The 25,013-nt window shown below is 45.6% G+C and overlaps 1 protein-coding gene across 1 annotated transcript; it reads left to right on the top strand.

Annotated features, from left to right (window-relative positions):
* The first annotated feature begins 1,559 nt into the window (after positions 1-1,559).
* DIO1 (iodothyronine deiodinase 1) lies at positions 1,560-18,844 on the top strand. Its single transcript, XM_066269137.1, has 4 exons — positions 1,560-1,932; positions 10,404-10,547; positions 14,727-14,926; positions 17,773-18,844. The coding sequence occupies exons 1-4, from the start codon at positions 1,611-1,613 to the stop codon at positions 17,839-17,841; spliced, it is 735 nt and encodes a 244-aa protein (XP_066125234.1). The 5' UTR covers positions 1,560-1,610; the 3' UTR covers positions 17,842-18,844.
* The last annotated feature ends 6,169 nt before the right edge of the window (positions 18,845-25,013 follow it).

Genomic DNA, 25,013 nt, shown 5'->3' with positions numbered 1-25,013 from the left:
CTTCTCATCTCTCTCCATTCCTGCTGTCTGTCTATCCCTCTAGACAGCTGTCCCTATCTATCCCTCTCTCTCTCTCTCTCTCTCTCTCTCTTTCTCTGTAAAAACAAAACAAAACAAAACAAAACAAAAAAACTTACTCAGAGAGAGAGAGAGAGAGAGAGAGAGAGAGCTTACAAGCAACAGAGCCTTTCTAAAGGATCACAGAGTTCCTTTAAGTGTGATCTTCTAAAGTGTTGGTTCTTAAAAATTTATCAGAGGGGGTGCCTGACCAGGTAGTGGTGCAGCGGATAGAGCATTGTACTGGGATGCGGAAGACCCAGGTTTGAGACTCTGAGGTTGCCAGCTTGAGCGCGGGCTCATCTGGCTTGAGCAAAAAAAAAAGCTCACCAGCTTGGACCCAGGGTCGCTGGCTCCAGCAAGGGGTTGCTCAGTCTGCTGAAGGCCCGTGGTCAAGGCACGTATGAGAAAGCAATCAATGAACAATTAAGGTGTTGCAATGCGCAACGAAAAACTAATGATTGATGCTTCTCATCTCTCCTTTCCTGTCTGTCTGTCCCTGTCTATCCCTCTCTCTGACTCTCTGTGAAAAAAAAAAAAAAATTATCAGAGGGAAACTTAAGTTCTGAAGTCTTCCAGTCCAAGAATTTCTCAAAGGTTAAGGTGAAGACAAAGAAATGATAATAATTTTTTAATTTATTTTTTTATTTTTAGGTGAGAGGAGGGGAGATAGTGAGGCAAATTTCTACATGTGGCCTGACCAGGTGGTGGCGCAGTGGATAGAGCGTCGGACTGGGATGCGGAAGGACCCAGGTTCGAGACCCCGAGGTCGCCAGCTTGAGCGCGGGCTCACCTGGCTCCAGCAGGGGCTTGCTCGGTCTGCTGAAGGCCCGCGGTCAAGGCACATGTGAGGAAGCAATCAATGAACAACTAAGAAGTCCCAACGCGCAACGAGAAACTGATGATTGATGCTTCTCATCTCTCTCTGTTCCTGTCTGTCCCTGTCTATCTCTGTCTCTGTAAAAAAAATAAAATAATTAAATAATTAAATTAACATAAAACAGATTAACAGGATAGAATGCTAAATTTATAAAAAAAAAAAAAAATTCTACATGTGCCCTGAATGGATTCCACCTGGGGCAACCCCATCTTAGGCCAATGCTTGACTACTGAGCTATTTTTAGCACCCGAAGCTGATGCACTTGGACCAACCAAGCTATGCTCAGCACCCAGGGCCATTCTGGAACCAATTGAGCAGCTGCAGAAGAGAAAGAGGGAAAGAAGGGAGAGAGGGATGGGGAGAAGCTGATGGTCACTTCTACTGTGTGCCCTGACCAGGAAGCAAATCCAAGATGTCCAAATGCGAGGCCAACACTCTATCCACTCAGCCACCAGCCAGGGCCAGAAGTGATAATAATTAAAACAGATTTTCGAGCACCTGGTTTGGAATGTTCCATTCCACTGACAGGAAGGCAAACACCTTCTGTCCTGGTACCTTCCTCCTGCCCAGGGTTGGCTACTCCTACCCTGCACCTTTGTTCAGCTCCGCCCAGAGTGGCCCAGCTGCGGCTTCTCTGTCCATCAGCCTCAGAGCCAGCTCTGGCTGTGCCAAGATGGGGCTGCCCCAGCCAGGGCTGTGGCTGAAGAAGCTCTGGGTACTCTTGCAGGTGGCCCTGCATGTAACCTTGGGCAAAATACAACTGAAACTGTTTCCTAGGAGAGTCAAGCAGCATATCGTGGCCATGAACCGGAAAAACCCACACTTTTCCTTTGACAACTGGCTCCCAACCCTCTTCAGCATCCAGTATTTCTGGTTCGTCCTGAAAGTCCGTTGGCAGCGGTTGGAGGACAAGACTGAGGAAGGGGGTCTAGCCCCAAACTGCCCTGTGGTCCGCCTCTCAGGACAGAGGTGTAACATTTGGGACTTCATGCAAGGTCAGGAGGTTGATAATAGCTTGAGAAATGCTTGGAATGGGGATGCTTGAGGGGGCTGGGAGGTGTGTTGGAAAGTCCTGACTTATTCTTCTAGTCCAGTTGCTCCTTTTTGTCTTCTTGGCTTCTTCTTACTTTCTGAAACCAGTTTTCCTAGATTCTGTTCTGAGTGATATCAGCACCTTTGCAGGCACTCAAACCACAAACCAGCCATACTGGCCTTCAGCTCCTCCAGCACCACTCTTATCACACAGTCACTCTGCCCAAGATGCACTTCACCCCCTCTCTGCCTGGTCAGCTCCTGTTTACCCTTCAGACACCTGCTCAGTAGCATTTCCTGCGACAAGCTAACTTCAACACCCCTGTACTAGGTTACCCTCTTGTACATTTAACATCCTAAACTTTTCTTTATTATTACACCTGTTCTGATTGATAATTACATGTGGGTATTTGATTACTATCTGTCTGCCCTCACTAGCCTCCAAGCTCTGTGCAGGTGGAGACCATGGCCTTGATCCACTATTGTGCCCCCTTGGCTGCTGCTGACTCATGGTAATTGCTCAGCAAATATTTGTTAAAGATCTCTCATGTGTGCTGGCTCTTCCAGGCAAACCAGCTCTATCTATTTGGGTTCCGAAAGACCTCTCCAATCAGTTTTTTCCTTTTGTCCTCACAGCTGCTCTTCCTGCCAGGACTTCCTCCTCCCTCTTGTGCCCTTTCTTCCCACCCAATTTGTGAATGCCTGCCAGATTACCCTTCCTCAAGCACGTCCCTGACCCATCGACACCCCAGCTCACCAGACTTCAGCAGCCCCCCCTATGCATTCAGGGTGATGCTCAAGGTCCTCCCCGGATTGTGATTTGTGCTCAAGGTTCTTCCTGGACTAACTCCAGCTTTTCTTCTCAACTTTACCTACAAGCTCCCCCTCACACTCACTACCTTCAAACAACCGCTGAGCCTTGTACATCCCTCGTGCTTTTCCTTCTCTGTCTCTGCTGAAGTTGTTGGTTCTTCATTGCCAATAGTTCAAATCCTCCTCATCATCATGGTTCTCCCCATCTGTGAAGCTGACTCAGATGTTTACAGCTGGGCACACATTCTCTCTCTTCTGGATTCATGGCTCTCCTCTGCACCTCTCCTCGAACCCTGCTGGTTTCTACCCAGCCTCAGGCTGCCTAAACACAAGTGCCTTCTTCTTGCCCAATGGGAAGCCTTGCAACAGGGCTGCATGTGATTCATCTCTGAAGTCTCAGGGCCTACACACAGCAGAGAGAGTAGAGAAGGTCTCCGAGGCAGTTGGCTAATCTAGCACTTTCCTAAGTGTTCTTTTAACCTGAATCCCACAGATAGGCTTTATTACAAGGGTCCCCAAATTTTTTACACAGGGGGCCAGTTCACTGTCCCTCAGACCATTGGAGGGCCAGACTATAAAAAAAAACTATGAACAAATCCCTATGCACACTGCACATATCCTATTTTAAAGTAAAAAAACAAAATGGGAACAAATACAATATTTAAAATAAAGAACAAGTAAATTTAAATCAACAAACTGACCAGTATTTCAGTGGGAACTATGGGCCTGCTTTTGGCTAATGGGATGGTCAATGTGCTCCTCTCACTGACCACCAATAAAAGAGGTGCCCCTTCCGGAAGTGCAGTGGGGGCCGGATAAATGGCCTCAGGGGGCCGCATGCAGCCCGCGGGCTGTAGTTTAGGGACCCCTGCTTTATTACATAGAGGCCCAGGTCAAAGTATGTAGTTTGGGAAACCTTGCACATTGTACCTCTTGGAAATTCATAGCGCACATGAACATATAAGAGGCTATAAGAAGACCTGGAGCTTAAAAACAAACAAAACTTGAAAAAACTTTAAAACAACATTGATGAATTTTACACACACACACTCCTCCCCACTTTCCACCACAAGAAGTGCCTATCATCATAGCAGTTCCAAAGAGCATCCTTTGGGAAATGTTGACCTAAATCTAGTCCTCTCATTTTAGAAAGGAAATTAAGAACACTGAGAAGCAAAGGTAACAGCCAGTGACTGACTGAGTCAGACCCAGAATCAGGGCTATTTCTTCCTGGGTTTTTTTTTTTCCACTGCACCTCAACAAACATTCATGAGCACCTCCTATGTGCCAGGCCTCCTATGTGCCAGGCCTTCAGCTAGATGCCAGAGACATGGAGTTAGGTAAGAGCTTGTTCTTTCGCTCATGGAGTTCATGATTCTACAGAACAGGGGAATGTAATTAACAAATTCTTACAGTTCTGTGCAATGGGGGGAGGCTATAGAGATATGAACTTTGCCTGCAGGACTTGAAAGGTTTCCAGGAAGAGGTGGCTTTGGAACTAGGCCTTGTAGAATAAGATTTTGTACCTAGGAACGGAAAAGGAGAAAGTGTTTCAAGCAAAAGGAAAGCCAAGTTTTTTTTGCTGATGACTAAACCAGGATGCACAAATGACCTCTATTTATTCAACAAACATGCCCTGGCTGATTGGCTCAGCGGTAGAGCGTCGGCCTAGCGTGAGGAGGACCCAGGTTCGATTCCCGGCCAGGGCACATAGGAGAAGCGCCCATTTGCTTCTCCACCCCTCCGCCACGCTTTCCTCTCTGTCTCTCTCGTCCCCTCCCGCAGCCAAGGCTCCATTGGAGCAAAGATGGCCCGGGCGCTGGGGATGGCTCTGTGGCCTCTGCCTCAGGCGCTAGAGTGGCTCTGGTCGCAACATGGCGACGCCCAGGATGGGCAGAGCATCGCCCCCTGGTGGGCAGAGCGTCGCCCCTGGTGGGCGTGCCGGGTGGATCCCGGTGGGGCGCATGCGGGAGTCTGTCTGTCTCTCCCTGTTTCCAGCTTCAGAAAAATGAAAAACAAACAAACAAACAAACAAAAAAACATTACCAAGTGACCATTCATAATAAGAGCAATGAGAATAGCAACTAATTTTATTGTGCATGTTCTATGTGCCAAGCACTGTGGTAGAACCAGGCCAATGTGCTGAATATCAATCATCTAAAGATCAATTCCATGAAAGCCAACTCACCTCTTGGTCAATTCACAGAATTTACTTGCTTATTTTAATTGTTCACTTTCAGTGGGCCTGTTCACTTTTTTTTTTTTTTTTTTTTTTTTTTTTACAGAGACAGAGAGAGAGTCAGAGAGAGGGACAGACAGAGAGGAATGGCAAGAAATGAGAAACATCAATCATCAGTTTCTCATTGTGGCACTTTAGTTGTTCATTGATTGCTTTCTCGTATGTGGCTTGACCGTGGGGCTACAGCAGACCAAGTAACCCCTTGCTCAAGCCAGCGACCTTGGGTCCAAGCTGGTGAGTTTTGCTCAAACCAGATAAGCCCACACTCAAGCTGGCGACCTCGGGGTCTCGAACCTGGGTCCTCTGCACCCCAGTCCGATGCTCTATCCACTGTGCCACCGCCTGGTCAGGCCTATTCACATTTTAAAGACTGTTCCACGTATCCCTGTTTTCTGCTGTTGTACCTGAGACTGAAGAAAAGAGAGAAGGACACTGAAAGACAAAAGAAAAGTCTATTTATGAAATAAGGTTGGCTTTCGTGAAATAACAGGTGCTGATAGTACAGAAATCAACACAACTGGTCTCTGTCCTGGTAGATCTCATAACACAGAGAGGGAGATGGTATAGTGAGAGAGGGAGGCAGAGGATCCTGGAAGAAGTGGAGTGGGGTAGGGAGATAGTCAGAGGAAGGCTTTCTGGAAAAGAGGATGGTGAGATGATTGTCTAGGGACAGTGAAGCCTTGGGGTGGGTGAGAAAGGGGCAGTGGGAGCAGAACAGAACAGCAGGGAGGATCAGCAGAGGTCTGAGGCGGGGAGAAGCACTAGTCAGTTTGGCAGAAGTGGAGTGTAGTAGGCATGAAGGGGTGAAGAATGAGGCTTGAGACACCATCCAGGAGTAGAGCTTGGGGGGGGGGCTTATATGTCTTACCAAAGAGTAGACTTTATTCTGAGGGTACTGGTGAGTTCTAGAAAGATTTTCAAGCAAGGAGTTAACACAATCAAGTCTGCTTATTAAAAGGACATCCTGTAACTGCTTTGGAAACCTATAAGCCACTAATAAGCTCTGTTACATGCTTTGGGTATAAATCTGAACTCATTTTAGAGCCACAGACTGGAAGATCTAGAAGAGTCTTTATGGATAACCTAAAGCAATTCATTTTTTAGCTACAAAGGCCCAGAGAGGTAAATTACTTGCTCAGAGTCACAAAGCCACATATAGACGTTTGCCTTCTGACTCCCAGACAGTGTACTTTCTCTTATTGAGTAAGACAACAAGAGGCTCAGAGAAATTCTCAGCCACCCCCTAGCCTCTGCACATACATGCACACATACACACAACACACACATGCCTTAGGACATACAGACAGCAAAACATTGATAACTGGTGTATTCTGGTAGAAGGCAAGTCTGATTATTTATTTTCGAGGTACTTAGGAGTTGGTTAATTTACTGGTCTGGGGGTCAGGATGGTAGGTTTGAGTCTAGCACTACTACAGAGCTATTTTCCCATTTATACAGATGAGTCAGATTTGACAGCCCTTGCCCAATATTCCTGAAACGGTATTCTCTGCACCACAACCTGTGGTGCACCCCCCACCCTGTACCCATCCTTCCTCTCTCTGCTACCAGGAAAGCAGGGAACTGAGTTTAAACTTTGCCCTCAATACTGGTCACTGCACCCAACTACATTATAAATAAACAAATGGATATGTCTCTTCTAAGGTCCTAATCAATAGGTGTTGAATCTTTTTTTTCCCAATAAAAACAAATTCTAGACAGCTAATATTTAACTCTGGTTCTGACCTTAAGTGTTATGTATTCTTATCTGAAGGGTAACCCTCTAAGGTCATTGGAGGGCAATGTCCGGCCATGTGGCTATGATTGGCCTCTGAGTTCTGCTGAGGCCTGGAAGACCATGTTACATGGGTGAGGACTTATTGCGCAATGAACCAACAGCGACTGAGGCCCACTCAACACCCTCTAAGCCTTGCCATGAGAAAAATCTGTGAGCCAAGGACAAGGAGCCCTGTGTATCTCCAGAGAAACTGGCCTGCTTTCTCCTCAGGGACTGAAAAATGAGGAATATATAACCAATTGTTTCCCCTTTTACTTGGCCACCAGGAAACTCAGAGTCAAATATTAGCCTAGTTACAGTGAATGCAGGCACCTTCTGGCTTATCTGTGTTCCACATTTTCCTCCTCTTCTATGCCTCTCAGAGAGGCGTGCATTTTTTCTATTTAATATATATCATCATATACCTAAGCTGCTTCAAATCCTGTGCAGAAATAGATGAGGGAATAACTTACCAACTAAACCACAAGCAAGTTCAGATACCCTCTACTCCCCGTCTATCAGCAAGTCCTTGTCAGTTCTAGCTTTCCCTTTTCTACTGCCTACACACTAGCCCATGCTTCCACTATCTCTCATGTGGACTTCTCCCAGGCCCTCTAACTTCTCTCCAATTTTCCATTCTCACTTCAGTCCTTTTACCATAGAGCAGCCAGCATGATCTTCTGTGTAAATCTGCTCATTTTTTCGTAGTACAGTCTTATTGTATTAGCAGTCAGAGGACTGCTTGCAAGCAACAGAAACTCACTCTGGTTTCCTTAGTCACACACACACACACACACACACACACACACACACACACACACAAAGGAATGTATTAGAAAAGTGTTATAGGATCCCCAGAATCAACCAGAGCTGGAGCACTGGGCCTGGACTATCTTTTAGCATCCGTGGTCAGGCCTGGATGCTGCCATCACTGTGGTTGTCATGGGGAGCCATCAATACTGTAGGACTCCACCATCCACGATGGGCACTGCAACTGGAGTATGGATAAATTCTACCATCTGAAGGACTCCAGAATCGAAGATCTATGTGGGAGGGCAATGTCCAATCAGCCCTACCTGAGTCACTGACTGTGCCCTGGCTACCGGGGCAGCAAACAGACCTGGGTCCTCTGTCTTCCACAGAGCAAGGCTGGGCACACTCTCCTATCAATAACTAGTTCACAAAATAGGGAATTCCAAGGAGGAAGAGGAGTTACGAGCTGGGCAGCCAAAATTGTAACAAATATCCACCCTCCTTGCTTTATATCCCCATGACGTCCCATTACACCTAAAATAAAATTCAGATTCTTTACAGTGTTAGAGAGACTGCCTCTTCAGCCACGACTCTCATTGCACCCCCGGCCTGGCTCCAGTCACATTGGCCTTGCAGGTCCTTGAACACACCGAGCTCTGTCCGTCCCTCCTCAAGGCCTCTATACGTGGAGTCCCTCTGTCTGGAATGCCCTTCTCCTCCCTTTGTCCTCTCTGGCTCGTCCTAGTCTCCATTTCTCCAGTTAAATGGTATCTCACAAGAGGCCTTCCTTGACCCACTGTCTAAAGTAGGTCACTCCTTTATAGTCTCTTTTGTAACTTATCACAACTTGAAATTACTTTATTTATGCCTTTTCTTATTTTTTGTCTGTCCCCCATTAAACAGACATAAATCTCATGCAGGCAGAGACCTGCTGGTCTTGTTCCCTGCTGAATCCCCAGTGTGCCACAGACAGCCTTGCACATTGTAAGTGCTGAATAGATGCCTGTAGATGACGTGAGAGTGTGCTCAGTGGGGGTGTGTGAGGGGGAGCACGGAACAGGGCCTGCCCTCTAGGGACAATGAGTAGCTGAAGGATACACACCGGCCAGGTCGAGTGCAGGCTAGTGTGCCCTGGTGGATGTATGGTAAGCGTCAGCAATGTCGGCTCTGGCAGTAAGTAATCACAGAGTACCAACAGCTCCCTAGAGTCTCCCCCAGTCTAGGCTGGAAGAGTTACAGAAGGCTCCCACTCAGGGTGTGCTTTGTGGGACCAGTGAATCCCACAGGGTCCCTCATTCAGAAGGGTCCCATGCTCTGCCATAACTGTCTTGAAATTCTTAATAGTTTTATCTTTAAATTTGCATTTTGTGACCTGATTTAACAATAGAATCTTCCCTGAGTACTTGGAGCCTTGGCTCCTGCAGGATCCCCCCCCCCCCCCACGGCCTCCCTATTCCCCCTGAGACAAGTTCTCCAAGGCCCCATCCCATGTAGCCTCCTTCCTGTTTCCACCCAGTGACTGCTGCCACTTTCTGACCCCAGGTATGGCCTGGACATGAGCGTGGGAAAGGTCAGGGTCAGGGTCGGATGTGGGTGTCCCACAGTGTCTCACGGCAGGGCATGGAGGCAGTCATACCCATTTGGGGCTGACAGTGTCATGGTGCAATTTGTCAAGTGACTGGGGGTGACTTGACAGAAGGAATACCTTGCCCACCTCCCTCCCCCATCAAGGTACTTAGCATGTCCCTGCACAGTGTTTGTCATCTCCTGTGGGTTGGGGTAGTAAGCAGGTGGAAGGAGAAATACCTGGCTCAATGTCTGTGCTCCTGGCTAGGGCATGGTGCATTGGTCTGGTGGCTGGAGGGAGAGCAGACCCGGTAGCCAGTGGCTACAGACACACTGCACACTGAATCTGGGAGATCCAGGGTGAATGGGAGGGTCTGCATTTCACCCTGTAATTATCCCTGTGCCCAGGGGAGTGCAATATTAAATACCAACCAAAAAGTACCATGCCAGGGCAAGAAAGAGACCACAGAGTATAAGAAAAATCTTTACATTTTAAAATACTAAATGGCACTTTCCCCCACTTTTTGAACAAGGGGCCCTGCATTTTCACTGTGCACTGGACCCAGCAAATTATGTAACTGGCCTGCTCCCATGCTTCACTCCCCTTTGTGAAGTCCCTATCACTCCCTCCCCCGCATCACAGCTCAGGGAGTAGATAATAGCTAATAACAACAGCTTACATTTATTGAGCACCTACTATGGGCCAGGCACCAATTTAAACCCTTCTCTGTATTAACTCCTTTAATTCTCATAACGATCCTATAAAGTAAGTATCATTACTATGTTCATTTGTGGAGGGGGAAACTGAGGTGCTTTGAATAGAAAGAGCATTGAATTGAGAGTCTAGGAGCTAGACTGTTAATTTTAGCTCCACTACTGACCTGTTGTGTGACATAAAACAAGCCTATTAGCCTCAGTGTGTCTATAAAATGGGGGAGGAGAGAATTATCTACCTTGTAGAATACTAATCACATCACATGACAGAATGGATATGTGATTGCCCTATAAACTACATGAAAAGGAATCTTATCATTCTTTTCATCCCCACCCAACAACTGCAGGTGGTCTACTAAGACTGCCTGATAAAACCTCTCATTTTACAGAGGAGTATACTGGCTCCAGCTGCTGCTAGATTATGCTCTCTAAGCTTCAGGTCCTCACTGTGCCTCTGATCCATCTTAGAGGGGAAAATAAAGATAATGGAATTGAATGCAGAAGCAAAGATGGTGCTTGCTAAATAAATGCTGTGTGTAGGTTACTGGTTGATGATGGTTCCATTTCTGTTACAGGCAACAGGCCACTGGTGCTGAATTTTGGAAGTTGTACCTGACCTTCATTTCTTTTCAAATTTGACCAATTCAAGAGACTTATTGAAAACTTTAGTTCCATGGCAGACTTTCTCATCATTTATATTGAAGAAGCACATGCATCAGGTACACAGAGGTTCCCTGCCTCTACCTCCTCCTGCCCTCTCTTTTCTTTTCTTTTTTAATGCTTTTTTAGTGTTTATTTTATTGATTTTAGAGAGAAAGTAAGGGAGAGCGAAAGAGACAGGAACATCAATCTATTCCTGTATGTGCCCTGACCGGGGATTGAACAGGCAACTTCTGCACTTTGGGACAACGCTCTAACCAACCGAGCTATCCGGCCAGGGCTGTCCTCTCTTTTTTTACTCCCTTCCCCCAAGGTTGGAAGTGGGAGAAGTATAGGAAAAGCGAGAGAGAGTTGCTGTTCACCCACTGTCTCCCAGTCCCTGCTCGGTTTACCCACCACTTGCTAACTTCAGTCCGTGCTTTCAACTAGGCACACCGAGCACGAAACCTGTAGTGACAGGGTCTGGCTTGGGGAGCAGCTAACATTCTGAATGGATAAATAGGGAAATCAAGGGAGAGGAGCTATCTGAGCATAACCATAAGAAAGTTAGACCTGAAATGTCACAAGTGAAATGACTGCTGTTTAGCTACTTGTGGCATCCATCCAAAGACCCTCTGAGTTCAAAGGGACATCATGGTTTATCTCCGTCAGTGGTTCCCAAGCTTTGGTGACCATCAGGTGCACCTGGGAGGCTTGTTAAAACAGACTGCTGGAGCCCTGGCCGGTTGGCTCAGTGGTAGTGCGTCAGCCTGGTGTGCTGGAGTCCTGGGTTTGATTCCCGGCCAGGGCACACAGGAGAGGCACCCACCTGCTTCTCTACCCCTCCTCCTCTCCTTCCTCTCTGTCTCTCTCTTCCCCTCCCGCAGCCGAGGCTCCATTGGAGCAAAGATGGCCCGGGCGCTGGGGATGGCTCCTTGGCCTCTGCCCCGGGGCGCTAGAGTGGCTCTGGTCGCGGCAGGGTGACGCCCAGGAGGGACAGAGCATCGCCCCCTGGTGGACAGAGCGTCACCCCTTGGTGGGCGTCCCGGGTGGATCCCCGTCGGGCGCATGCGGGAGTCTGTCTGACTGTCTCTCCCTGTTTCTAGCTTCAGAAAAATACAAAAAATAAAAATAAAAAATAACAATAAAAAAAAAAACAGACTGCTGGACCCCACCCCAGAGTTTGAGTCAGATCTAAGGTGGGGCCTGAGAATTTGCATTTCTAGCAAGTTCCAAGTGATGCTGAAGCTATTGGTCTGGGGACCGCACTTTGAAAATCACTTCCCCAGACCAGTTCTTACCTGGGGCAGGAATCCTTTCTTCAGCTCCTACTAGGTGTTCACCCATCTATTACTTCATGGGAAATCTTGTTTCTTTGCTGGACAGCTCCATCTGTGGGAAGCCCATCCTTGCAATGGGCAGACATATCCCTCCCTGAAACTTCTACAGCTTGACCTAAGCCCCACCAACTTTACAAAATGGTCAGATACACTTGCATCTTCCTGGTTTTAATGGGATCAAACCCATGAATTTGGCCCAACTCTCAAACCCAAAGACTGAAGAAGGCAAAAAAGGTTTGGGTGGAATGAGGGTCATTTTCTTACCCATCTCCCCACAAGATTCGTCTTTTGTCAGCCGGCACCAGGCAGAGTCCATGCCACAGGTTTAGAGCTCAGTAAAAGTTGGGGGAATGAGTGTTCTAGGCCAGGATAGGCCTTGCTGGCTTATCCACATGTTGTAATTGTAGAGGTTGCTATTAATTAATTATCAGCAAAGTTGGTCCACCAGCCCTTTCTCCAGGGTGGTCCCAGGATAGCTGGTGTCAGTGACACCTGGGTTGCTTTTTGAAAATGTAAATTCCAGGGCCCTACCCCAGGTCCCTCACATCTTGATTTATATGCACCCAAAGGTTTGAGAACTGCTTTCAACTTAATACCGTGTTCATTTGACTGGCAGCTCCTGTCCTCATTAAGACTTTGGGGCAACTTAAAATATTAGTATAGAGGAAGGGGGACGTAGAGGTTTTACTGTACTGTTCTCTCAGCTTTTATGTATATTTAAAACTTTCCATAATAAAATTTGAACAGTGTAGGTAACAGAAGAGCAAATGCAAGCACAATGTATAAATATCTCACTGTCAAATACCCCTTCGGGAGAGCAGCAGCCATCAGTTAAAGAAAGAGAACGGGGGCACCTACAGGTGTCTGTGGTCTCCGTGGCTGGGAGGAGATGGCTTTGATGTCATCACAGCTGACAGCCAAAGCTCAACCAAGCTGACTTAACTGTCTCGGGCCAGCACTTCTCAAACCTTAATGTTTGCACTTAAATCGCCTGGGGATCTTCCTAAGATGCAGGTTCTGGCTCAGTAGGGCGTCGAAGAGATCTGATATTTGGCATGTGTCACCAGCTCCCCACGTGATCTTGAGATGGCTGGTTCAGGGACCACACTTGGAGCAAAGAGGACCCAGCTTTAATCTCTAAGAAATAAGCTGCAAACTGCGACAAGAGTGGTCAAATCGTCACCAACGTTGTTTCTGGTCCTGATACCAGTCTCCTCACCCAGATCTTCTGGTGTCAGCTGCTGTGAAGCTCCACTGAGCTAACAGTGGGCAGGACTGACAGCCTGAATGTGACACAAAGATAAGCTGGTGTCATTGTCATCTACAGAGTGCTGGTGTCTCGGGGCAGGTAATAAATACTTTATATACTGGTTTTTCTTGGGAGAAGGGCATGCAGTACAAGCAATAGAGGACTTTGAAGCATTGAGAAGGTAAAGCAAATACTGCTGATGGGCTTAAATTATAGTTCCCTGAGAGGCAACTGTCACTGTAAACGCAGGCTGTGAGGCTTCCAAAGGAACCTATGACTACATTGTCTGGGTTCCAGGCTCCCCAGAAATGGGGCAAGTAGAGGGGATTTAGCAATTTCTAGTTATTTTTTCAACCTATGGACCCATTAGTTAATGAGTGTCAGTAAGTAGGCAGAAGGCACCTTGGCAAAGGAGGCCATTGAAAATCCCCTTCCACTTAAAGTTAAGCAGCTTTAGCCTGGTCAGATGATCATGCAGTGGATAGAGCATCGAACTGGGATGCGGAAGACCCAGGTTCAAGACCCCGAGGTCACCAGCTTGAGCGCAGGCTCATCTGGTTTGAGCAAGTCTCACCAGCTTGGACCCAAGGTCACTGGCTCAAGTAAGGAGTCATTCGGTCTGCTGTAGCCCCCAGTCAAGGCATATATGAGAAATCAATGAATGAAAAACTAACCCCTGACCAGGCAGTGGCGCAGTGGATAGAACGTTGGACTGGGGTGCAGAGGACCCAGGTTCAAGACCCCGAGGTCGCCAGCTTGAGTCTGGGCTCATCTGGTTTGAGCAAAGCTCATCAGCTTGGACCCAAGGTCACTGGCTCAAGCAAGGGGTTACTCGGTTTGCTGAAGGCTCACGATCAAGGCACATATGAGAAAGCAATCAATGAACAACTAAGGTGTCGCAACACGCAATGAAAAACTAATGATTGATGCTTTTCATCTCTCACCATTCCTGTCTGTCTGTCCCTATCTATCCTTCTCTCTGACTCTCTCTCTGTCTCGAAGAAAAAGAAAAAAACAAAAAACAAAACTAAGGAGCTGCAATGAAGAACTGATGTTTCTCATCTCTCTCCCTTCCTGTCTGTCTGTCCCTATCTGTCCCTCTCTCTGACTCTCTCTGTCTCTGCCACAAAAACAAAACAAAACAAAACAAAAAAGATTGTTTGGCCCCAATCTTGGTCAGTCTGGGGTGGGGCCTGAGAATTTGCAATTCTAACAAACACCCAGGCGATGCTGATGCTGCTGGTCTGGGCAGCTTTTACTTAGAGAAATACTGTTCTAGAACCTTGCCTCTCGAAGGGTGGCCCAGTCACCCGCAGCCTGGGCAGCCTAGAAGCTAGCTAGACTCAGTGCCACCCTTGACAGACTGAACCAGAATTTTCCTTTAACCAGGTCCCTGAGTGATTCACTCACACATCAAAGTTTGAGAAGCATTTGTCTGTTGGAGTGTCTCACAGTGAACAGTCAAGGTCTGTACATCAGGAGCTTGGGCTTCAGTTCTGGGTCAACCACTAACTCCCTATGAGACCTTACACATTTACCCTTCACAGGAAACTGGGCCAAATCATGACCAAGGGCTCCTCTCTCTGAGACCCCCAGTTAAAGATGAGGGGTAGTCTGCAGGAAGTGTGTGCCATGCCTGTGGGGTTCACTGCTTGACCTTTCTCTTGTAGATGGCTGGGCTTTTAAGAACAACGTGATCATCCGGAATCACCGGAACCTCCAGGACCGCCTCCAGGCAGCTCGCCTGCTGCTGGACAGGAGCCCCCAGTGCCCGGTGGTGGTGGACACAATGAAGAACCAGAGCAGCCAGCTCTATGCAGCACTGCCCGAGAAGCTTTACGTGCTCCAGGAGGGCAGGATCCTCTACAAGGTGGTAACCATCCCCAGCCCCAACCCCACCCCTACCCCAGGGGCAAGGCCTAGGAAAGGCGAAGGGCAAAGTGAGGGCTTTGTATCAGGCAGACCTGAATTCAAATTGTTGCCCAGCCATTTACCAGCCATGTGACCATGGGCAAGTCCTTTCTTTTCCTAGAGCTTCAGTTTCTCCTTCTGCAAAATGGAGACGGGATGAAATAAGGCTCAGGTGGCCCTGGCTGGTGGCTCAATGAATAGAGTGTTGACCTGGCATATGGACATCCCAGATTCGATTTCTGGTCAGGGCATAGAGGAGAAGCACCCATCTGCTTCTCTCCCACCCTGTTCCCCTTCTTTCCCTTTTCCCCTCCCACAGCCAGTGGCTTAACTGAGTCAAGCATGGTTCTAAGTGCCAAGGATGGCTCAATTGGTCCAAGCATATCAGCCTCGGGCACTAAAAATAGCTTAGTACTCAAGCATTGTCCCTAGATGGGGTACCAGGTGGACTCTGGTAGTTTCCCCTTATCTCAAAATTAAAAAAGAAAGAAAGAATGCATAGGAAAGTACCTAGACTGGAGCTGGAGCTTCCTGGCAGCCTTCTGAACCCAGAAGACTGGCCCATCCTTGGTTTAGTATGAAGCTGAGAGATAGAGAATATTGTTTTCATTTTATAAACAATGCTCAGAGAGGGGAGTTGATGACTTGCCCAAGGTCAAAATGCACAAGATTGATTTTTTAAAAAATATATTTTATTTATTTCAGAGACAGAGTGAGAGTCAGAGAGAGGGATAGATAGGGACAGACAGGAACAGAAAGAGATGAGAAGCATCAATCATCAGTTTTTCGTTGCAACACCTTAGTTGTTCATGGATTGTTTTCTCATATGTGCCTTGACTGTGGGCCTTCAGCTGACCGAGTAACCCCTTGCTTGAGTCAGCGACCTTGGGTCCAAGCTAGTGAGTTTTTTGCTCACACCAGATGAGCCCACGCTCAAGCTGGCGACCTCGGGGTCTCGAACCTGGGTCCTTCCGCATCCCAGTCCAACGCTCTATCCACTGCACCACCGCCTGGTCAGGCAGATTGATTTTTTTTTTTTAAGAGAAACAGACCGATAAGACAGGGAGGGAAAGAGATAGTTGCAGTACCTTAGTTGTTCATTGACTACTTTCTCATATGTACCTTGACCAGGGGGCTCCAGCTGAGCCAGTGTCCTCTTGCTCAAGCTAGCAACCTTGGGCTTCAAGCCAGTGACCTCAGGGTTTTGAACCTGGGTCCTTAGCATCCCAGGCCGATGCTCTACTCACCGCACCAATACCTGCTCAGGTTGCACAAGGCTAGTTTTAATTCTGAGTCCTCTGGATGGGATAAATCAAGAGTGGGAGGGTCTGAAGCAGCTAATCTCTAAGGTAGGCCTGAACCTGGAGGGGCTGACGGAGGCCAGACGAAAACAAACCCTGAAGTTCAGAGCTGGAAATGCTAGAGCATGAATCCAGGTCAGGAATTAAGTCTAGGCTTCATTTCTAGAAGGACTGTGTTCCTCTCAATGCTGCCAGCCTGCCCAGGGTGAGGGACGTACACACAGCCTCTGACCCCCTGAGCACTGTTGGCCTCCTCTGAGAGGCAGAAACTAAGTGTGATAGCTGCTGAAGGGAGAGCACATGAAGCCCAACCATGGGGACACTCCTCTGCCTATGGGGCAAGCTAGCCCTATGTAAGCAAATGAAACAAGAAACAACTTGTAGGCGAATCCCCAGGGTGCCAAGTGTCACAGAACGAGGACTCAGGTCCTTTTCCCTTTCCCTTCCCCTGAGACATGATACTAAGGGCATAATTGAGAAAGTTGGGCACTGTGTCCCTGCCATGGGTAGGCCCTGTGCAAACACTGGAAACACAAAAATAAATTCAAAATGGTCCACAGCTTACTTGAAGGTGCTCCCAGTCTGGGGAATAAGGAAGACCCCAGTAGAGTGTTATGGTATCCCAAGTGCTATGAAACTCCAGAGCTGGGGTCAGCAGCAAACCTGTTCTATAAGGCCAGATAATAAATATTTCCAACTTTGTTGGCCAAACAATCCCTGTCATGACGCTTCAGTTCCACTGCTATTAACAGAAAAATGACATAGATGAAATATAAATAAAAGGGTGTGGAGGCATCAGAACAGATTTAGCTATCAGAATTTAGTTTTCTAATTCCTGTGGAAGGGTAGGTTCTTCAAAGGAGGTGACAATTGCTTGGCTAAGGGTTAAGGAGCCAGTCATATAAGCATGGTGAGTGAAAATCATTGCAAATATTGGGAAGAGGGTAGACAAAGGCGGAGGCATGTTAGGGGAGGATGTGAATGGAGAACTGAGAGCATTTGGATTACAGAAGTCTCATTCTGAACCAAGGAGTTTGGCCTTCATTTTAGAGCAAAGGAGAGCCATTGAGGAGTTTTGAGCAGGGGAGAGGCATGAGCAGATCTTTACTTTAGAAAGATCACTGGCTATTGGGTGAAGAATGGACTGGAGAGAGCAGGGCACAGTCAGGAGGTGAAACAGCTGCCCAAGTAGGAGAGGCATGGGGCTGAACTAGGCAATGAGATTAGAGAGGCAGAGGTGGTTCTGGTATGGAATAAATAGAACTTGATGTGAAGGATGAAAAAGTAAGGCCAGTCTGGAAGGAAAGTTTACCTCCCTGTGGTTTTTCTCCTACTTCTGTCCTGTCTTCCTGTTAACTCTTGGTGCCATTCCACACTGTCCCTGAGTAATCTCGCACACCTCGTGGTTGCATCTACACCATTTTGATAACTCCCACATGGATATCCCTACTCCACATCTCCTGCAAGTCAGAAATCTGGGAACGCTGATTTATTTCTCTTGCAGGGTAAATCAGGCCCTTGGAACTATCATCCAGAGGAAGTTCGTGCTGTTCTGGAAAAGCTCCACCGTTAATCTGAACAGATCCCCCAGTTCCAAGTGACCAAGAGGAGGGCTGCTCACGGCTTGGCCCTCCAGCTTTTACCTCTGGACCGGCGTCCTCAGTGGAATTACTAGTTCAGATTTTTCTGATTTAAGCAAACAATTATTACAATCAGAAAATGAAGTAGCCAGTGAGCTGAGTGTTAAAGAATGTATAAACTCACATTGCCTCCACTGTGTAGACCACTTTCTCTGCGTGAGTGTGACAGCAGTCACGCTCCGTGGGTGGACTTCTGAAATGTGGTCTCTCTCTCCAGTCACTCTCAGACCAAGTGGTTATCTATGACACACCTTACATTAGGTAAATGCATATTACCAAATTTATCATTTATGGAATTGATAGTAAGGACACTAACCTGGTTTTTAGAACCAAGCATGGGAGAACTCCAGGTGTTTAGAGAGATGAGGAATTGGAAAAGGAGGAGTTGACATGAGACAGGAAAGATGGTAATCGTTTCGCTGCCAAAAGACTGAAACCATTCAACGGTGGTGGTGCTGCAGGGTGAGTTTCCATGGTGATGAATCTCCAATTCTACCACAGAAGAGGAGGGTATTCACTTTGCAATCTTGGAATACAGTTCATAAAAATTTGGCTCTCTGTACTCTGGAATATTCCACTATCGTACCAACAGAGTCATTTGTGGGAGAAGGGGAGGACCTGGAATCCCAAAAACATTATAACCTTGACCAAACTAGACAACAGGAATCAGCAAAGCTGTCATTCAGTTATGCAGAAGCTCATATTTGAAATTATATTTCTCAGATTTTTTTTGCAAGTCTCCTAATGGTCATTGCGTTAAGCTACATCAGACGAATGGATAACCATTGATGTTCATCTGTTTTAGCTCTGCTTCTTTTCATATTTGCTTATGATGGTCACAGTCTAAAGTACACACAGCTGTGACTTGATTTGAAAACAAAATATGTTAAGATGCAGCTACTACAGAATGATTAAAATATATCAGCCCATATGGAATGGCTTCAGAGTGATCTTTGCATTTTCTTTTCCAATTTGTGTTGGCCTGTTCTATCTTTTATTATACCCCAATGTACAGTAATCTGATCAGCAAAAATACCATATGCTGGAAGGGCCTCATTTGATGGGAAGAACACTCAGTCTCTGTGTGTTACCTGTCAAATGTGGTTCTGTCTTGTGAACTCCCACTGGAGCATTTTTCCACATTGGAATCAAACCACCCTCATAACATGACATAAAAGAATGAACTTGGGAGACATTTCTCTAACATGAAAGAAAACACATTCTACTTGGCTCTGCCTTAGTTGCTACAATGTTAATATTATTAATGAGCTATTTTACTCTTTTTAATACAGCTCTCTTTAGTCATCTACCAGACATAGGCGTTTTCAGATGTTATCTCATTAATCTCTATATATCACAGAGTGGAGATTATTATCTCTATTTTATAAATGAGGAAATCAAGGCTCAGCATTAAGTAACTTGTGGAGGGTCTCAGAATTAGTAAGCAACAAGCCAAGATTCAAACCCCATCTCCAACTTCAAGGCCAGATTTTGGGCTATACTCCAAGCTAGCTGTGTCTTTGGCTAAACTGTCTTGGTATCTTGACCAATAATGGGCTATCAATATAGTGTCTACCCAGAGAGAGTTAATGAGCAAAGCACTCAGAACTGTGCCTGACTTGAAGAAAATGCCATGGAAGTGTTGGCTATTATTATTATAGTCATTGCTGTTCCACAATTGCCTCATTGGACTCACTTTTTTTTATCTTTTTAAAAAATTTATCCTTTTGGGGGTTTCTTTTTTTTTGTTTGTTTGTTTTTGTTATGCTTTGTTTTATTTTGGACTCCTCTTTATTTTTTAAATAATAATAATTATTTTTAAATTTTTATTTATTGATTTTAGAGAGAGGAGAGAGAGAGAGAGAAAAAAAGCAGGGAAGAGGAGCAGAACATCAATGCATAGTTGCTTCTTGTATGCACCTTGACCATGCAAGCCTAGAGTTTTGAACTGGTGACCTCAGCATTCCAGGTTGACACTTTATCCATTCTGCCATCACAGGTCAGGCTAAAGAATTTTTAAATTTTATTTACTGATTTTAGAGAGAGAGGAAGTGAGAGAGAAAGAGAGACACTGATCTGTTCCTGCATGTGCCCTGACTGGGAATCAAACCCACAACCTTTGTGTATCAGAAGGATGCTCTATCCAACCGAGTTATTCAGCCAGGGATGGGCTCCCTTTTAAAGAGGTGAAGAATGGAAAAAAGACAGGACAGTAGGATACAATAAAAATTCTTCATCCTGCTTGACCAGGTGGTGGCGCAGTGGATAGAGTGTCGGACTGAGATGTGGAGGACCCAGGTTCAAGACCCCGAAGTCGCCAGCTTGAGCGCAGGCTCATCTGGTTTGAACAAAAGCTCACCAGTTTGGACCCAGGGTCACTGGCTTGAGCAAGGGGTTACTTGGTCTGCTGAGGGCCCACAGTCAAGGCACATATGAGAGAGCAATCAATGAACAACTAAGGTGTCGCAACAAAAAACTGATGATTGATGCTTCTCATCTCTCTTCGTTTCTGTCTGTTTGTCCCTATCTATCTCTCTCTCTGACTCTCTCTGTGTCTCAGTAAAAAAAAAAACAAAAAAACTTCATCCTGCCAAAGCAACCTTTCATTTCTGGCATGCGTTTGGGAAGGCACAGTGAGAGCTGAAGAGCTGGGGAAATGGTGGAAACGAAGTACATCTGAGCACTGTCCTTCCTAAGTCCTCTTTTTCAAAAAAAATTTTTTTATTTGGGGGTGGTGAACACACAATACAATATACAAATGATGTTTTATAGAACTGTGTACCTGAAACCTATATAATTTTATTAAACAGTGTCACTCCAATAAAAAAATTAAATCAGAAAAAGATTACACTCTTCTGAATCACTTTTCAGGTGGTTCTCCAATTCATGTCTACAAATGCACAGAAACCTCCCAGTTTTCAACAAATAATAATAATAGCTGGGACTGAGAAGTTTTCAGAATATAATAGACCCCAAGTATTCCAATTCAATTCTCTTCAATGTAATGCATTAGACATTAATGGAGCACTGAATCTTTTCTGGGTGCTGAGTGATGTAATGATGGACTAGGTCTAGCTATAGTCCTCCAGAAGCTAAACCTCGTGGGAGACCAGATGTACACTGTGATGACCGTAACTCAAGGTAGAATATGTTGGGTTAGAGCTGAGGTGAAGACTAAATGCTCAGGGAGCACAGAGCAATTTCTCTGAATCAGGTGGATCTGGGAAAGCTTTATGGAAGTGGTGGCCTTTGGGATGCCCAGTACTTCCACAACTTGGTATGAGAACCTGGAGAACATGGGAAGGGGAGGAGCATTTAAATAGAGAAAACTACATGGCCAAAGTGGAAAAAAGAACATGTATAGAAGACTGCAAGAGTTTTGAGCTTAACTCTAATTCATAATGGAGAAGGGCTTTTCTCTTTGAAGGTGACCTCTCTGGGTCTGGTTAGCAAGAACGAACTTGTTCTGCTTGGCTAACTCTGTAAAGTACTGGTTAGTGAATAAAGCTTGTTAATAAATCCTGTCCAGATCTGAGTACAATTTGCAGTCAGAACATCAACTGATTTGAAGGATATATATACTTCATCATGACATGCCTGTCTGCTTTCAACAGGTTTACCCCAGGTGACTTATTCTCTGAGGGTGATGCCCTTTGAAGTACCTGGCTTTTTGTGGGGTAATGAGCTCATACCCCATTCTGGAAGACAAAAGATATTGCCTCATGTGCCTAGCAGGAGGCTTAGGAAACCAAAGTTTCAACAATCAGGAATTAGCATATGCCCCCTGAACTGCCTACCCACTTTAACACTTGTTCAACTCCCAAGAGTTGGGCTCTCACTTCATTCCTGGCCACAGACTATGAGTTTCATTTCTGGTAAAGTTGGCATTAATTTAAGAAGGTATAGTAAAGTATTTTAAGCCGTACTGTTAGGTGTTTGATTGAGGAAAAATTCTAGAACACCTAAAAAGTTTCAAAAAGTTTTTTCAAGAAGGGTACATAAATTCTGTATTCCCTGAAGTCTTACATGCTTGCAAATATCCATCTATAGTCTTTAAGCCTGAAGGATACCTGGCTGGGTATCAGATTCTTGTTTCAATCTCTTGACCTTGGAGATTTGTGGACACTGTTCCACTGTTGTCTATCAGTAATGAGAGAAGAATTCTGAGACCAGCCTAATTTATTTCTCCTGGCACTTGAATTGCTTTTATTCTGCCTGGAAACCCATCAAAGTCTTTCTTTATATTTGAAGTTCACAAACTTTACCAAGACATATTCCAGCGTTGATTATTCTATGTCAACATTTCCTAGACTATTACTATGGTCTGAATGCTTGTGTTCCCAACCCTCCACCCCCAAATTCATACACTAAAACCTAAAACTCAATGTGATAGCATCAGGAAGTGGGGCCTTTGGGAGGTGATTCGGTCGTGAGGGCAGAGTCCTCATCAGTAGGATTAGTGCTCTTATAAAAGTGGCTCTAGAGATCTCACTAGCCTGCTCCTTTCAGCCATGTGAGGATACCGTAGTCTGCAGCCCAAAGAGGGCCCTCCCCCATACTTGGTGACTTAGACTTCCAGCTTCCAGAAGGATAATAAATAATTTTCTGTTGTCTATAAGTCACCCAGTCTATGTTTTGTTGTTGTTGTAACAGTAGCCCAAACAATTAAGGCAATACTAGTATCTTCTTTCCTTTCTAAGATTTAGGTTATTTTTTTTTATTTCAGGGACATTTTCTCTGTTGCCATGAATATTTTTTCTGTTGCATTTTTGTCACATTTTCTTACAGAGAAACATAATTATGGATATGTTATATCCCTTTTCTCCTTCCACAACTATTCTCTATAACTATTTTTTAATTCTTTTAAAATTTTTCAAAAAAATTATTTTGTGATTTTTCTCAAGCTTTCTCCTCTGAACCTGACTCTCCTTCAATTGGGTTTATTATTGTGCTAGACGTAGTCTGTTAGTTCTCTCCCATTTCCAGCTTCCATACTCTCCCCTGGATTCGAGGCAGCCAGAAGCCTGAATCTGCATTTCCTGGACTCCCTTGTCAGCTGCTCTCTGGTGAGGTTCCACCAGTGTGAAGCACTGGGGGGAAATTAGAAGGTGGGTGGAAGAGAGAAGCCATTTTTTTCCATTTCTGACCGTAGCGATTTACAGGTGACTGCACACTGTAGCAGCTTTGCTGCCACTGGCCATGGCGATGAAATTGCTTCTGTTCAGAGGCAGCAGTGAGTCCACAGTGAGTGTGGTCCATGGAGTCCAGCTCTGCATTACCTCCCTACCTCCTGTTTGTTTTCCCAGCCTCTTCAATACTTCATAATAAATTCCTTGCATTATTTCTTTATTTTATTTTTTTAAAGATTTTATTTATTCATTTTAGAGAGAGGAGACAGAGACAGACAGACAGACAGACAGAGAAGGGAGGGAGGAGCAGAAGCATCAACTCCCAAATGTGCTTTGACCAGGGAAGCCCAGGGTTTTGAACCAGCGACCTCAGTGTTCCAGGTCGACGCTTTTATCCACTGCACCACCGCAGGTCAGGCACATTATTTCTTTAAAATTAAAAGAAATGTCCTTGCATTATTTCCCTTTCTGCTTTAACTTTTTATCTAGATCAATTTCAGTTTTCCTAACTGAACAGACTGCTACGAGAACCACCATCTTCCCTTTGCTTCCTATGTGCTTTCACCTCTGCAATAGTTCTTTTTTTCTTCCATTTCTTTTCTTAGCTCACTTTTCATTCCTCCGTGTCAATTTTTCTTAAAATTCTTGTATCTCTCCTTTGAGGTTTTTTTTTTTGGTCTTTTTGAGAGATAACTATGACCCTCAATTCTTGCTTTTTGGTGTAATTTCTCTTGCAATAAATGTTCTGTATCTGCCTAATTTTTTTCTCCCCCCCTCCTTTTGTTTTAGTTTTCTGTCATAGTTCCCTATAGTATAGTGGATCTGAAACTTTGGCTTGTATAAAAAAAAAATCACATGGAGGGCTTGTTAAAACACACTCATGGGTCCCACTCTCAGATTTTCTGATTCAGTAGATCTGGGCTTGGGCTAGGGAGTTTACTTTGTTTTTATATTCATTTTAGAGAGGCGGGGGAGAGACAGAGAGAGAGAGAGGAGAGACAGAGAGAGAGAAGTGGGGGAGGAGCTAGAAGCATCAACTCCCATATGTGCCTTGACCAGGCAAGCCCAGGGTTTCGAACCGGCGACCTCAGCATTTCCAGGTCGACGCTTTATCCACTGTGCCACCACAGATCAGGCAGAATTTACATTTTTAACAGTAAATTGGATGTGTCTGATGCTGCTATTCCAAGGAACACACTTTAAGAACCACTGCCAGCCTGACCTGTGGTGGTGCAGTGGATAAAGCGTCAACCTGGAAACACTGAGGTTGCCGGTTCAAAACCCTGGGCTTGCTTGGTCAAGGCACATATGGGAGTTGATGCTTCCTGCTCCTCCCCCTTCTCTCTCTCTCTCTCTCTCTCTCTCTCTCTCTCTCCTCTATAATGAATAAATAAAATCTTAAAAATAAAAAAAAATAAAAAAAAAAGAACCACTGCCATAATGGATGCTATTGGTGCTCTGCCCAGATCCCTTTACCACATCAATGTACCCACCTGCCATGAGTGTCGGATCCTAATGGTTCACAGATGCCCCTCTCCTGAGTATTGCCATAAATGATGGAAGGTACATTATCCAGAAATGCCTGAAAGGTTATGTTCCACTGAGGGTGACCCATGGCCAATGATTGACGGATTGGGGTAGTACAAAGGCTTGGTACCTGGTCTCAAGGTGAGGGAGTATATCTCTCTGGTGCCACTCATGCTCCAGAACTTCCAAGGGGGTCAAGCCGAGACTAGACTCCAAGCTGAAGCTGTATCTCTAACCTTCTACCTTGCCCTATCCAGCTTTCTGAAAGCACTCCCTCAATGAAATCACTCTTACAAGAATCCCTGTGTCAGGCTCTGTTTCTAGAGAACCTGACCTATGACCTGCAGAGTCCCCTTTTTGGTTTTTTCTGATTACTCTTCTTTACTGAAGCTTTTTATTTGCTGAAACATAGTGTAGAAGGGTAAGGAAGCTGAGGCAATCTGTAACTT

Source organism: Saccopteryx bilineata, chromosome 3, assembly GCF_036850765.1.
Source record: "Saccopteryx bilineata isolate mSacBil1 chromosome 3, mSacBil1_pri_phased_curated, whole genome shotgun sequence".
NCBI classification, from domain to species: Eukaryota; Metazoa; Chordata; class Mammalia; order Chiroptera; family Emballonuridae; genus Saccopteryx; species Saccopteryx bilineata.
The sequence above is the reverse complement of the archived record's forward strand: the minus strand, read 5'-3'. Positions and strand labels throughout refer to the sequence as shown.